Source organism: Dermacentor albipictus, chromosome 2 (assembly GCF_038994185.2).
Source record: "Dermacentor albipictus isolate Rhodes 1998 colony chromosome 2, USDA_Dalb.pri_finalv2, whole genome shotgun sequence".
NCBI lineage: Eukaryota > Metazoa > Arthropoda > Arachnida > Ixodida > Ixodidae > Dermacentor > Dermacentor albipictus.
The window spans coordinates 87,825,623-87,841,295 of NC_091822.1; the positions used below are offsets into that span (position 1 = coordinate 87,825,623).

A 15,673-nucleotide genomic window follows, 5' to 3' on the forward strand; every position below is an offset into this window, starting at 1 on the left:
TGGCAACATGGCAGCGCCCATACAGCGCCGACCACCCGCTTCGATCCGAATTTGCGCTTGTTACTGGATCTTCGTTCTGTCAGGAAGAAACGAGCGGTGAAGTCCGTCATCACTAAGTCTTCTCACGCTGAGCTCAAATAGTTAGGTATCTTTCGTCGTAATTATTGAGCTCGGCTGTTCGTTTTGACGCTGACAGGACTACAAATACGGCAGCGAACCATAAAACTTGTTTGATTTTTAGTCAGCCCATGGTGCCATAGCATTAGCACTGGTGATGCGTTGACGATGCGGAACGCTATAAAAGCCTAATTGTTCACTACGTGATTAATTTACTACTCCAACCTAGCGTGCTACGTGATGAGAGCAGCGAGCAAACGCCAACTAGACGCCGAAAAGACGCTGTGGTGCAGGTGAACATTTGTAAGGGGATTCGCCCGTACTACTTGTTAAGGAGGCTGCGAGGTAAAACTGCAGGGAAACTGTATAGGTAAAGCGAAGCCCTGCTGTCGCATACATGTAAGCGCAGCTTATGGTTACGGTATCGAAACATCTTTTGCGTCAATCCACCAACCATGAAGCGTGTAACAGTATGGCAAGAAGACGCTGAGCAGAGCTGTGAGAGACAGTTACGGCGCTGCACTCATCTCTTCCGTTTCCTTACCTAAAATCACTTCACACACACACGCTGAGCAGAAGACGCGACGCGGATGAGCGCGCTTCGAAGGACATTCGGTCTTCCTATTGGCTAAAATTTCGTGTAGCTTCCACAGTGCTGCAACCAGCTTATGAGGTGCAGTATGGAGACTAACAACTTGGCTCTAAAAAGATCTTGCATTTCAAAGGGATCGATATCAAGCACTTTGCACTCGTTTTTAAAGCACACTGTGTAGTTGACTAATCAAACTATTGCAATGTTTCTGCCACTCATTTTAGCACATATTCACACTACATCGTTAATATTCATCCACTTATGACGCTATTTTCTCTCAAGGTATGCAGTTGCAACGTATCTTTGGATCAGCGGCTATCGAATATAATGTATACTGGCTGACCGTTTAAGGCGTAGTGGCTTATCGTATCACTTCAGGTCAGTGGATACTAAAGCACCATCCTGGTGTGTTGCATGGCGGGCGCCACGTCGCGTCGGAAAGCGTGTCCTGAAAACTCCGGAAAGTGTTATCGATGCTGAAGCCAAGCGATCCGCCATATACTGCAGCGTGTGCGACAATGTTCATGTCAAAAAGAAGCAGGAATGAACTAATAAGGTCCAGTAGACTTTGTTCACTACCATGCCACGGACATTTGAGGCGACACACAAAGGTGCTTGATTTCATGGTCCTTTCCGCGATTTTATGTGCCAGAATAGACCACCGCGTCAACTCAGCATTGTTCTTCGGTGCCTTTGAGCGATACCCTTCGCCTTCATATAGCCGACTCCACATATGTAACGATATATGTCGCGTCAAGCTGTGTGACACGACTTTATTTACCCCCTAAATATGAAGAGCTGAAACGATACCTGCTGCGGATGGCCACGGGAGGCTGGTATCCTCTGACGACCACTGCGGCAGACACTGCTGCAAGTGCGGCGATGCCGATGAAAGCGAGAAGGATGCACGATGTTCTCTTGAACCTGCGAAGTCGCGTAGTAGGAGGAAACATTAACGTGTTTGTTACGAGCTGGACAGATAGGGTTAGTTCGTACCGAAGCTTGTTGCGGATCGCGTTGTGGTCCAACTTATGACTTGAATAACTTGAACGTGTTAAGGTTCAAGTCTGCGCGATTGCTTTAGAAGTAATTTTCAATAAGCTTGTCGGAAGCAAAAGTTTTTCATATACTTGAACTTGCGTCCTTGCAGGAGCAAACTCCTTCTAGGGATGATTTCCTTCAATCTCTATATTACGTTTACTGTAGCAGTTGGCACACGCGATTAGTTCTCGTTGAACAGCCTGCCTGCAGTGGCCAGACGAGCTAAAAGAACTGTGATAACTCGATACTATAGTACAAACGAGAAAAAACAGCATGAATAGAATTTTGCGAGCGCGTAAAAAATACTCCTAAAGTCAGCAGGCTACAAAACGTTTACGGCCTGTCTAAAAATTTGCCCTGTCGAATGAACAAATCTACTGCCATTTTTTTTTTACATCGCGCGTTGCGGAAGCAGAAGGTATAAAAGTCCTCGTGCAGAACCTACCTTGCACTTAGCTAGCATGTTACTATCAAGCAGTAATAAGACGCGACCACAAGGAAATTTACTAGAAAGCGCGCTCATTTTGTTGAATTTCACAGTGTCTGCCCGACATGGTGTAATTACTAGGTTCACAGTTCTTTCGCTGTAGCGAATTTGCAGATTTCACATGAGTCGTAGCTTCAAGTAAGTATACGTAAGATGTATTCTATACCTCGCGTATTGCTGTTCCTAGTACGTTCTGCCCAAAATAGCACATGAAGTGTTCCTAATTTCACTTGAGCTAGCTCACGTATCTGGTTTCTGGATGTTCAAAATAAAATTTTAAGTTGACCGGCGCTCTTATTTAAATATCTCCTAAAGAGGCTCATGCGCCTTATTTCTGCTTTTTAAAACTAATCTTCCCAAGATTGCACTTGTTGGATCGCAATGTTCAAGAAGACGCTTAGAACGGCTGTTTGCCTGGTTTTTTGGGCCTTCAAGTCGGCCACAGCTTGCTTCTCTGAGGGTAAGGCGTGAACACAATAGCGATTTCCTTTTTCTGGATGAGTCGGGGATTCAAAGATGCGAAGGGTTGTGTTGCGGTATGGCTGGAAATTTCGACAAATAAAAGGAACCCTGGGGTTTTACGGGCCAACACCGGGATTTGATTATGCGGAACGCCGTAGTGGGGGACTGCATATTTATTTGCATATCTGGGCCACTCGCAGGCTTCGCGGCGGCGGCGCCAGATGGCGCAGAGTGCTCTTAGGGAAGTGCAAAAGAGGCGCCCCGCTGCAGTACAGGCCTCAAACATAACTCGTTTCGACGGTGGCAATGCGCTGTGTCGCTATATTGATTGAAAGGCTAACGCGTTATCGTCGACAGTCATCGTGAGATAGATTCTGCCGCAATCTTTTTTTTTTAGTTTGTACCCGAGGCGTACAGGGCAAAATCAAGTGGTACCACCAACCTGCGCCTGTGTGGGCAATATAATCCACAGAAGAAAATTCAACGTAGCACGGCTGGGCAGAAGGAATTAAAATTTTTTTTATTGCGCCATGGTCTTTAGACATTGTTCCCGGTTGTACATAAAGCAAATGCAACGTACAAAACAAATTCTAAATGAAGCCTGACCAGTGTGTAGTGGTCGAACAGCGCATTCAAGGTAAGCAGATCATTTCGGACCATTACCCTTTCGATAAATAGTGCGAACCTAAATAGGACTTGCCGATAAATACTGCAAAACTAAATAGATATTGTATGCAGGTTTTATATTGTTGGCCAAAGAACTATCGAAATGTGTCGCACGCTTTTGTAATCTACAAGCATAATGTCAAGTGCACGAAGCTCTCCAGAGAGTGTTTGCCACACCTATTGTTTTAGAATTGAATACGGTAGTGCCGGTGCCGTGCTTTCTTGAACAATGCCGGCACTGCCATTCTTTGATTACAGATCTCGGAGTGAAACTTTAGAGCCGAGTGTCTCACCTTCTTATGAGAACGACGATTCCGGAGAGGGCGACGAATATCTGCATCTCGCACGATACGTACCACAGAGGATTGTAGCACTGCCATCATGTTGAAAGAGAGAATAAAGCGCCACACGTAAACGTTGAGCCGCAAAGAAGAAAAAAAGTAATAAAGCAGCCACTGGCAAAATAATACACTACAGTCACTTAAACAAAGCCACTATATTTGACAGCACCATATTTGACACACACGCACGCACACGCACACAAGAAGAAAGCCCATGGAGCATCAAATGTCATGTAAGCGCACTTTCCTGCATTGAGTTCAAAAGCATAATAGCAGCAGTAATTGGCTGTTCTAATATACTAGTAGCGGGGAGGAAGTCGAGCAATATTTCTCCTGATGACATCGTAAGTCTGGCACTGCAACTGGAGGCGATCGCAGGAGCGCGTCTCATTTTGGCCGCCACGCTTTTGCATGGGTGTGCATGCACGTGAACGATGTGTCAGGCGTGTCATCGCTATCGTGGCTTGATTTTTGTGGCTCGTCAAACACTGCGCACAGCAGCTTTTGTGGAATGATGTGCTTGTTGTAATGTGGCTGCACTCGCTACCCACGTTAGCTGAGCGAAGTCGCTATTTGGATCAAGTTGCCTGTGATTTCTCACGATCTCACAAATGGCGTCACTGCATGCCCGTCTCCCCCATATGATTTGAAAAGGGCTCGTATATTTGTTAATAATTGTCCAACATTCATATCGCTATGCCTAACAAGTGTTGTGTTCGCAACTGTCGGAAAAGTTACCAGGATGCAATGTGCTCATGGTCAGCTTTCCTGAGGATAATCACCCGTGCGAAAAGTAGCCGCACTCTATCTACTGCGAGAAGATTTCACTCCTTCTCACTACTCCAGTGGGAGTAATAATAAATCCTTCTTAATCAGGGCTAGCCTACGCGCTTTTTTGTGTTGTGTTGTTCGCAGAGCATTTAATCGGTGCCTGAGAATGACCTCTAGCGATAATATTATCGTGTGTCGAGCAGAAGTCTCTTACGTACAGGCAACATCCTCTGTAGGTTGGCGAGCATCACTTCGCACTCAGGAGACGTTCGCACTCAGGAGATCATTCAGGAGACGTCTCACATCGCAACATTATCAAGCGAGCAAGTGTCTTACGTCACACAAGCAAGGTAACGACTCGCTGCAACATAGTGGCGACTGAGGAGGTGCTCTCGAAGGTCAAAGCCATCATACCGGTCTTGGCCTACGTGGCGGGATACGCCTACTACGCTACTTTGAAGTAGCTCAAACGCAAATAAAAGTAGAGAGGCACTGACAGTGAACAAAGAAATAAGCGTCGCCATTGCTGAAAGGCACTGATTTCATCAGTGCGCTGGACCGATGGGCCCTGCTACACCCAACAATGTCTGTCGTTAATGCTGTAGCTATAGCTACGCTGTTGTTGACGATCTGTCAGGGATAGAGCACTTTATAAATCTGCCCACTCAGCGTCAGATAGTTACGGATATGACCTCCTAAGCAGTGACGATTCGTATGATTTTGACGCCTGTGGTGAAGGGCGCACAAGTGAAGTGGTTCTCAAACATGTGCTGTGATACCATATGAATGTACTGCTGAAAAAAGTTATTTCCGAATAAAATAAATAACTGTGGATGCCGCTGCTAAATATAAGAAAGGTCTAAACGTTGAAAAAGTGCACCAATGTTAATACCGAAGAATGTAAGCAATAAAAAAGTCGTAGTTTCGCCCGACATGCGAAGCATCGATTGTGATAGCAAATTAGTAGACAGTTTTGCGAAGCAAGTAAGGATACTAGCTTTATCGGCCGCATGAAGTTGGAAACATTCGCTTAGTAGTTGAATTAACAAGCATGGTGTTAGCGCGCACATGCAAACATGGTACGACATGGTGGTACGACAAGGAAAACAACGATGGGCTTACGCACGCTTTTCTTCATTGTGCAGGTTAGTAGGTTCCCAAAACTACCTCACGCTTCTTTTAAATCTGATGACCTGTTCCTTGTCGTGCTTCCATGCCCAAAAGCCTTGGTTGATCCTTTTTATTCTTTGCTTTTGTTGTTATGTGGTGACGTTGAGAGCAATCTCGGTCCCAGTACAGGTTCGCAAAAAGCGCAATCTTCGAATGCTGTGGAAGAAATTTTGAAAACGCTTAAGGATCTAGACGAGCGATCTATAAGAATGGAAACCCTACAGAAATCTATGGCTACGTCAATATCAGACCTAAAGGAAAAGCAGGAGTCAGTTTGTCAGGTAATATCGGATATAAAAGCGAGATTAGAAAAAGTTGAACAGCAAACTTTTGCAATTGAACAAAAGCAGACAGATCTCGACGACGTGCGGGATTCCGTAGTCCGCGTCGAAAAGCACACGCGCACACTCCACTCAAGACTAAACGACGCCGAAGACCGCGCTCGCCGGAATAACTTGTTGTTCTACGATGTGCCTGACTCCGCTGATGAAACCTATTCCAAGTCGGAAGAAAAAATACTGAAAATTTTTGCCGACACTTTAAAAGTTGATATTTCAAGTAACAACATAGCCAGAGCGCACAGAATCGGGCGATTTGCTACAGGGAAAGCACGACCACTAATAGTAAAATTTGAAACATACAAATGTAAGGACTTAGTCCTTTCCAAGCGCCAAGTTCTAAAGGATGAAAAAAAAAATATCCGTAAGCGAAGATTACTGCCCAGCAACAAGACACTGCCGCAAAAAGTTGATCGAATTTGGAAAAAACACAAAAAAGTCATTCAAGTTGCATTACAATAAATTGATTATCGGTGGAAAAACGTATGTTTACAATGAAGCTCATAATACTGTTACTGAAATAGAAGCTTTCGATAGCACACAGAACGACCTCAGCCCTCGTACTCTTCGCTCTGGACGCGAATTCCCTTTAAAAGAAATATAGGGGAACGAACGGGGAGGTGGTTCTCAGCTGTGTTCTTGCTCGGTGCTTTTCTCGAACATGCGTAGTCTTCTGCCAAAGAGGGACGAACTGTGTGCCATTATTGATGACTGTGACGCTGACATCATTGCGTTAACTGAAACCTGGCTGTCATCTAGGGTAGCCAACTCTGAGTTGTTTTTTTGCAGAAATAAATACGCAGTTTTTCGGAGTGATCGCACCGGTAAAGTAGGCGGTGGTGTGCTTCTTGCAATCAGTGACCGATTTGAGGGCTTTTGTGTGCCGGTTGTTTCAGATTTAGAAATCATCTGGTGCTGCCTTACAATAAAATTTAAAAAGCTACTAATAGGGGTTTGTTACCGATCACCCTCAAGTCCTTTGTCCTTTTGCAATGACCTGTATGACAACTTGAACCAAATAACAATACGCTATCCTGGAGTGCCAATATATCTAATGGGCGATTTTAATTTTCCATACATCGTATGGTCACCCATCAGTCCGTTTTCTGAGCCCTCATCTACTGAATGTAATGAGTTCATTACACTTTGTTCTGACTTCGGTTTTTCACAAATGGTCACCTCACCAACACGAATAACTCGGCACTCAACCTCACTACTTGATCTCCTGCTCACAACTTCTCCCGACAACGTCTCATCGGTAACTCACTTACCTGGTCTGAGTGATCATGACATTTTGCGCTTCACGCTTACATTCCCCCAGCAGTATCAATGCAAACAACTAAAGACAATTAGAAACTTCAAAAGAGCCAATTTTTCTGCCATAAACTCAAGCCTATGTTCATTTCTTGACGACTTCTTACCGCAGTTTTTTGAACGATCAGTTGAAAGAAATTGGTGTATGTTCAAGACTAAAATTTTAGAATTAATCCATCAGCATGTTCCACTCCAGCGCGTTTATTCTCATAATCAAGCCCCCTGGTATAACAGATTTCTTAATATGCTCTCAAATAGGAAGAGACGCCTTTTTCGCACTGCTAAACGGACGAAAAAGCCTGCTCATTGGCTTGCATTAAAAACGCTGCCTCCAACTACTCAATCACTGCTAAACATACTAAGCACACATTTTTTAGCAAAACCCTGCCATTATTACTAAAAACAAATCCAAAGCGCTTTTGGAGCGTAGTAAAATGTAAATGTGGAAATAAGATTGCATTAACACAGTCTGGTAGTCAGGTTCCCAGCTATCTTTGCGCAGACGTCTTGAACAGCGCGTTTGTGCAATCATTTTCCTCTCCCGCACCTAACAACGAATGTCCCGTCTTACAAGGCTGTAACTTTCCTCTTATGGACCCTATTATATTTGATGCAACAGGAATTAAAAAAATAATCGAAAATTTGAAAATTACTTCCTCCTGCGGTGTCGATGAAATCACCACCAAATTCTTAATTAGCACAGTTGAATATTCATCTATCATATTGCAATATCTATTCTCGCAATCATATAACTCTGGCATGCTTCCGCTTGATTGGAAAACAGGAAAAATAATTCCCATACACAAATGAGGTGACACTCATAATCCCTTTAATTATAGACCAATTTCTCTTACTTCAGTACCTTGTAAAATTATGGAACATGTAATCTACACGCATCTCATTAACTTCCTTGACGATAATAATTTCTTTACTCCTCACCAGCACGGGTTTAGAAAAAACTTCTCTTGCGAAACACAGCTTCTCACATTTACAAACGATTTACACTCTAACCTTGACGCAGGCTTCACGACGGACTGTGTTTTTTTGGACTTCGCTAAGGCATTTGACAAGGTGTGTCATGCTCTACTCTTACACAAACTAAGCATTTTAAACATTGACCCTACACTACTTAGGTGGATCTGTAGCTTCCTTACATCGCGCGTTCAGTTTGTTTCTGCTAATGAATGTACTTCCTCTCTAGCCCCTGTCGGCTCGGGCGTCCCTCAAGGATCTGTCCTGGGCCCACTTTTGTTTCTTATATACTATAATGACTTACCTATTAATATTTCATCAAAAATATGTTTATTTGCAGACGATTGTGTGATATACCGAAAAATTTCCAATAACTGCGATGTAACAGCCCTACAAACCGACTTAAATAAAATAACTAATTGGTGCAGCACGTGGAAAATGCAACTTAACATTAAGAAGTGCAAAACTATGAGGGTTTCTCGTACTAACTCTAGTTCTCCAAATTATTCTCTCACTAATATATCACTTGAATGTGTCACCTCGTATCGTTATTTAGGCGTAACCATAACTAACAATTTGTCTTGGAAATCGCATATTGATATCGTAGTGTCCAAAGCTAACCGCACTTTAGGGTACCTACGCCGAAATTTTTCTCGTGCGCCATCATCATTAAAACAATTACTATATACCACTTACGTTCGCTCGTAACTTGAGTATGCTTCATCAATATGGGATCCCTGGCATTCAACACTAATACATACGCTGGAAGCTATACAAAACCGTTCAGCCCGTTTCATTTTAAATAACTTCAATCGGACAGCAAGCGTAACACACATGAAATGTTTATTAAACCTTCCTCTCTTATCCGACCGCCGAAAACACTCACGCATTTGTCTTTTTCACAAAATCTATTATCATAACACCTTTTTACACACTCTTTGGATCAGGCCAGCACCTTTCATTTCTTTTCGTCGTGATCATAATCAGAAGGTTAGCATATCTCATTTCAATACTATCATGGGCGCAAATTCATTCTTACCAATGACTAGCAAAGACTGGAACAGCTTATCCCCTTCATTAACAGGTATAATTAATCCACTTATGTTTAGAAACGCACTTGAAAACGAACTTTTGTAATATACTTACCATTTGTCTTGCCTATGTGTATGTACCTTTCTCTATTGCAGCATTTTCATCAGTTTTCATCAGCATCATGATCAAAAAGTTAACAATGCATTTTGTAAATCTACTGTACATATTATGTTTTTTTGAATCTCTTTACCATTGTGTACATCACATTTGTATTTGTATCTTTCGTACCTCTGTTTATTATCATCGGATGTCAACTCAAAATTAGCAATTATTACTGCTGTTATAATTATTTTTTTGTTTGAGTTACTTTTACCGATGTTTACTTTGTATTTCCTTAGCCCCTCCCCTCTATAATGTACTATGTACCTTGAGGGTAAAATAAATGAAATGAAATGAAATGAACACAGCACACTCGATGACCGAGGGGGAGATAGAGAGAAAGAGAGGCGAGCACGAATAAAGCGCGTACACAATAGAGCGGTAGGGGGCGACATTCTTAAAGTCTATCGTGAAGGTCCGTAGACGAAGTGCAGAATCCTACCACTTTCGCGGTTGTTGAGTTAAATGGCTATGCCTTCTTGTTTGTAACGGGATCTCATTATGAATATTTATCCTTTATGATGCAGACCGGAGGACGCACCACGAGACAGTGCTGGTCACCGTGAAGGATCATCTGGGAAAACTACACGGATGCCGCAGCTAATTGAAATAGTTTATATGTGCGTCTTGGCTATTGTTATCTCGTGGTCCTTAAAATGCAATTTTCATCACAGCGCGCCTAGGACAACTGGTACAGCGCCGTACTCTTAAAAGCAAAAACGAAGTGTTTATAAGGGTCCACATATGCCACAACAATAAACACAAGAATTATGAGCTTTCGCGAGCACGCAGTTTTTTAGCAGCAGCCATATTTGGTTCTGATGAAGCGAAGCGGCTTCGTGGAACGTCATCTTTTGTACTGGATTTCCGGCTGGGTTAAAAATACCCTGAGCAGCAAAAACAAGCCCTTCGATTCCTTATCTATGCAGCGGTGTACCTCGCTGCCTTACACGTCTCAGCCCGGCAGGAAACAAGAGACCGCCGTCTTCTAAACTCATGTGTTCAAGGACGGCATTACGCACCAGCAGAGAAAGGCAAAAAAAAGAAAGATACAATAGTGGCGTTTCAGATCTTGCTTGGACTCACGCTACGCTCAGATTGCCGCGAACCTAAGTCGTACAGTTACTTTGGAGGAAACATAAATGAGTGAATGATACTTCCAAATAATCAGCGAGTGTTAATTAAACGGACTGCATACAAAATGCTGTGTAGTCGCATACGACTAGGGCATATATGGCCTAAATCTAGAGTGTTGTGGTTGCAAGTACCCTTCGTATGAAGAGCATTCTTGCAAAGAAACAAGCGCAGAAGAGTCCTCAAGGACCATGCTCAAAGGAGGCAGTGAGAGGTCAAAGTCCATCAACCCCTGGTATTAGACATCTGTGCGCACTACTAAATATATATATATATATATATATATATATATATATATATATATATATATGAAAGTAACCTTGCGGTACCCTAAGTCTCATTTGGAGTAGTGTACATCAAAATTGGATCGTCATCACGCGTACTACACTCGGAAAATAGGTACAGAGGCACGAAGCCGCTTACACACACACACACACACACACACACACACACACACACACACACACACACACACACACACACACACACACACACACACACACACACACACACACACACACACACACACACACACACACACACACACACACACACACACACACACACACACACACGCGCGCGCACACACACACACACACACACACACACACACATGTCTTCGTGCCTCTGTATGTATTTTTCCCGGGTAGTACGCGTGATGACAACCCGATTTAGATGTACACTGCTGCACATGAGGCTTAGGGTACAGCAAGATGACTTTTGTGACCAAGTGTGAAGGGTTTTTGGCGCTTTGGCGAAATTCATCGCAAAGAAAGAGAAAAATGAGGGATGAAACGCCAATAAATATAGCATATTATTCTAATAGTGAATACAGACTTTGCATAGCACACCCGATGATGTCTGGTAAGCGCCGCATCCTTCTACGCAGTATTGTGCACGATTTCTGCGAGGAATTAAAAATCAAGCCAGACTTCACGGAGATTTCATGAATTCAATGGAAGCTAATAGGAAAATAAATAAAATCTGAAGGAAAGGCCGGCAAGTTGCTAGATGCGCGCATGGGCGGAGATTTGAACGGATAGAAAGAAAGGAAAATTGAAATAAAGATAGACGGGCGGGACTGGACGGGAGTGAGACGGTGAAACAGTTGTCACGAGAAGTCATCCGAGTTCTTTTGCTTACGGTTATCGGCAGGGAGTTGATAAAGAAGAATAAAAAACAAAGTGAGCACTATTTTGGCACACAGTTATGCAAGGTCTCAGCCACCCCAGTGAAGGTAAATCGCCTACGATTATAACGATGTAGGCACTCCGAGTCGCATACGGGCGACCTTGACTGGTGCGTTGGCGATCGCTTTTGCATCTGGACGCAATTTGTAACACTCACACGAGGACGAGTGGGCGTCAGGCCTAGTATGTGCGTTACTGAAAGTATTCGGCTAGCTTGCGTCATTCTGAGGCATTTTTTTCTTTTGAAAACTGCTGAAAGGCTTCAGCGATAATTTAAGATTTTTTTGGAAAAACTGCAGAGGGATTTTTTTTAGCACGAGAAACAGTACGAAGTTATTAATGCTCCATTTACACTCGAATATCTACTGAACATCTACTGCTACAGTTAGAGAGTCCTTATTCAGAGGCAAGCATGTATAGCACTATGGTGTGAGCCCACTTATCACTCATGCACGGCGCACCTGTGCATGAGTGATAATGTGATTCACCATGGTTAATTTTTATCGAGTTGTTTTGTTGCGCACAACGCGCCAGATGTACGTTGCTGAGTCTGCGATGGGATGTTTCGGCGAATAAAGTACTTCTAGTACTTGACTCCACTGGCGGATCCCAAGGATATAGCGGTGCGTGGCTCAGTCTCCGACTGCACCATGCACATGGCGTTGCCTACAGACGATATCGCGCGTCCAGCGAGCCTCCATTCCCTCCTCTACCCCGATTTGTGTACGCTTTTATGGGCCAATAATTAGACCCATTTGGGATTTTAACGACAAGCGCTTCATAACGTGCAATATAAAGAGAGGAATTCGCTAACATCGTGAATATACAGGATGCGAGGACCAGTTTACATGAATTGTTCGATCATTTTTCGAATACCACATGAAAGCTAATCGATATTTGATTCGATTTGGTTTTAGAACTATTCGATTCGTATTTGATCCGCTCAGGAAAATGAATATTTGCACATCCACGGCATAGAAATTTCAGGAGTCAGGGTTCCAGCAGCCGCATACTGCAGGCTAAGTGGCGCCGTCGATGAATAGCAAAAGAGGGCCGCGCTAGTTGGAGTCCGCCCAGGGAGCTGGCGTTTTTCGCTTACAGGAAGAACGGCGAAGGGAGAGATAACATACATGGTTGGCGTTCTTCGAAGGAGTCTTTATTGCTGGGACGTAAACGTGCGTCGTGGCCGTCGATAAACTTCTTTTCGATATCAAATTATCCGTGTGGATTTGGAGACAAGCCAGTGATTGGTTAGAGACATTGGTCACCGTCCAGTTGACCTTGCATTGCTGAATCATGAATGCTCTTCCGATGATCTAAAATTAGGTTCATGGTACGCCGCTTGTTAAATGTTAAAGATTGCCCAACCTGCCAAGCAGGGCGGCTGGAATTCATAATAATTGAACTCATTTAGGCTTTTCGTACGCATTCCTGACCAAATGCACGGCTATAGAACGTTACAATGCCGATGCTGGCGTTCACGCTTAACTTCTGCTTCCGCAGCAATGGTCTAAGTGAATAAGCACTGCCGCTTTAGTCTTCACACCGCCTTTCCAATTGTGCTCAGGATGCTGCAAGTCCGGCTAGTTGGTCCATGTTGATTATGAAGTATTTGGGAAATTGCTTACCTTTTTAGGTAAACGTCGTGCAGTTGCACACATAAATTAGGCAGCGATTTTGCGCGCACAAGACTTATTTCGATACATTCAATACAAATGTCAGAATGATATTATCAGAGTATAGGAATTTGAGAATGTGCGTAGGTATTCATGAGAATGTGGGTCTATATAACCGTAACAGTACTGTCATAGCATAAAAACATGTCCTATTTGTACATGTCATCGAAGAGATTTGGCACAAGGCAAGCGTGATTACGCCAACATACTGGATGGCGCAACGGGAGTTGGAGCACTGTAGGGGCCCGAGCTGGCCAGGCCTGGCCTTCGGGTGAAGCTCGGGCCAAATAAGCATTTGTTGACTCAGGCCCGAGCCGGGCCTGAGTCAAAAACTTATTTTAATTAAGAAACCAAAATTAAATAAGTTTTCAACAAGTCCAGAGGGCCCAACAACTGGTGGAGCGTCACCACGTTCCCGTCCCGACTTGGGCGTCACCTACGGTTTCGCCAGAGGAGTTGCCCACGTGGGATCTCTAACGGCTTGAAACTCCTCCGGACCTCAATAAGGTTCTTTACTGACCGACCGACCGACCGACCGACCGACCGACGGACCGACCGACCGACCGACCGACCGACAACAAGTTAACTGAGTACCTAAATAAAGTGGCAGCAAATAAATTCCGGAACGTTCACTCACAATTTTTTGTGTGTTAAGACATAGTGCAACTCACTGCTGGTTTCCATTATTTTTCTTCTTTATTTGCTGAACTTAGTTTAATATTCTGCCGTTGGTAATGTCGCAATTAGTCCAACTAATCAAATTTAGGCTTTCAAGTATTCGCTGTTCTTGGATGAATACTTTAGGCCTACGCGGATGCTGCAAAACTTATCCACATTCGCGAGAGGGATGTGAAAATGAATATAGCACGCACAAAATGTTATTTTCTTGGTGAATTTTTATTTGGAATGCTATTTTCCCACGTTGACTGGCCTGACTCTCATGTTCACCGCTTTGTATATGTTTTTCTACTATTATAGGTGGATTCCCTGCGAATTTAAGTGAACAAGCAAGCAGATAATATTCCAATATGACGGGGAAAATTGTGCTGCCTATGCCCTGCATGCACTGTAATGTAGCACAAAACGAACAAGTCCAAGATTGCTTATATTGCGAAACAAGGATGCTTAAATTGTGGAATGAAAAACTGACACTATTACAATAAAGAAGAGTAAAGTAATAAAAATGACACGTTCCGTGTGAAAATATGATTGTACACAAATGTTGGGATAGCGGATGAGCAATTTCTGTTTATAAACAAGCTTCTAGTGACCGTGTATTATAGTATTCCCAAAAGGCAATAGAACTACGTATTTCAATTTACATTCGCGGCAAATTTATTGGCCCACGTTCCATCACTTTACATCCAAATGATTATGTGAAATTCAAAAGTGACGTGAATTGGCTGGCGGTCTGTACGCGAGTCTTCAGCTGTACCTTCGCTGTAGTATAATGTCGCACAACTATTTAGAAATTATGGCACGGCCGTTCATGTCACACTTTAAAGCGCGAGCATGGTGGGGAATGGGTGTACGTTTCTATATCTTCCTCCCGAAATGTAAGCAGGCGTTGTGCCACTCCCCATGGCTGTTGCAAGCCTGATCCTTCCCTATTTTCCTAACTGTCCATTGTATATGCGTGTTTTCGTAACAAATATTCGAATAATAAACTGTGCGTGTTCACCTAGCAATGAGATGAAATTAAATGTTTATTTCTCTCACAGTTGAAGCAGGCGGCAAGAAGGGATGCAGGGCAAAAAGCTGCTTTTATGCAGCTTGAAGACCGGCCAGAGCCCGTTGATCTCATGACGGTATCTTCACAATAACCTAGATCTCGAACTAGCTTCGTATAGGCTCAAGTGATAATGGGTTAAGCAGAACCGGCCAGAATCTTTCGGGCCCGGGCCTAGTACGGGCCATGTTGAAAATCACCGGGCTGGGCTAGGGTGGTCCAACGCATGGTACTTTCGGGCTCCGGCAAGGCCCAGAGTTAAAAAGCCGGCCCATGCAGTGGTCAAGCGTGAGCGCATGGCGGCGTGTTGCGGCACGATGTTCAGCTACAATGAATGCAGCAACTTTCACAGCACAGAAATGATCGACTGCGGGCGTCTTAATTGCAGGACAGGAGATTTCGACAGCGACTAAATGGTTAAGAACATATCACCGTACATCTCTGCTTTCAGATAGACAAATACGCAGTGCAAAGCGAGTAGA

General features: G+C 43.6%; 1 protein-coding gene across 1 annotated transcript in view; it reads right to left on the bottom strand.

The window, feature by feature from the left end:
* The window catches only part of LOC135900945 (nose resistant to fluoxetine protein 6-like), a 95,890-nt gene that overhangs the window by 9,642 nt on the left and 70,575 nt on the right, over positions 1 to 15,673 (bottom strand). Inside the window, exons 10-11 of the mRNA XM_065430572.1 lie at positions 3,659 to 3,738; positions 1,520 to 1,633 (exon numbers count right to left, since the gene is read on the bottom strand). Coding sequence (XP_065286644.1) covers positions 1,520 to 1,633; positions 3,659 to 3,738 — 194 coding nt within the window. The remainder of the gene's footprint in view (positions 1 to 1,519; positions 1,634 to 3,658; positions 3,739 to 15,673) is intronic.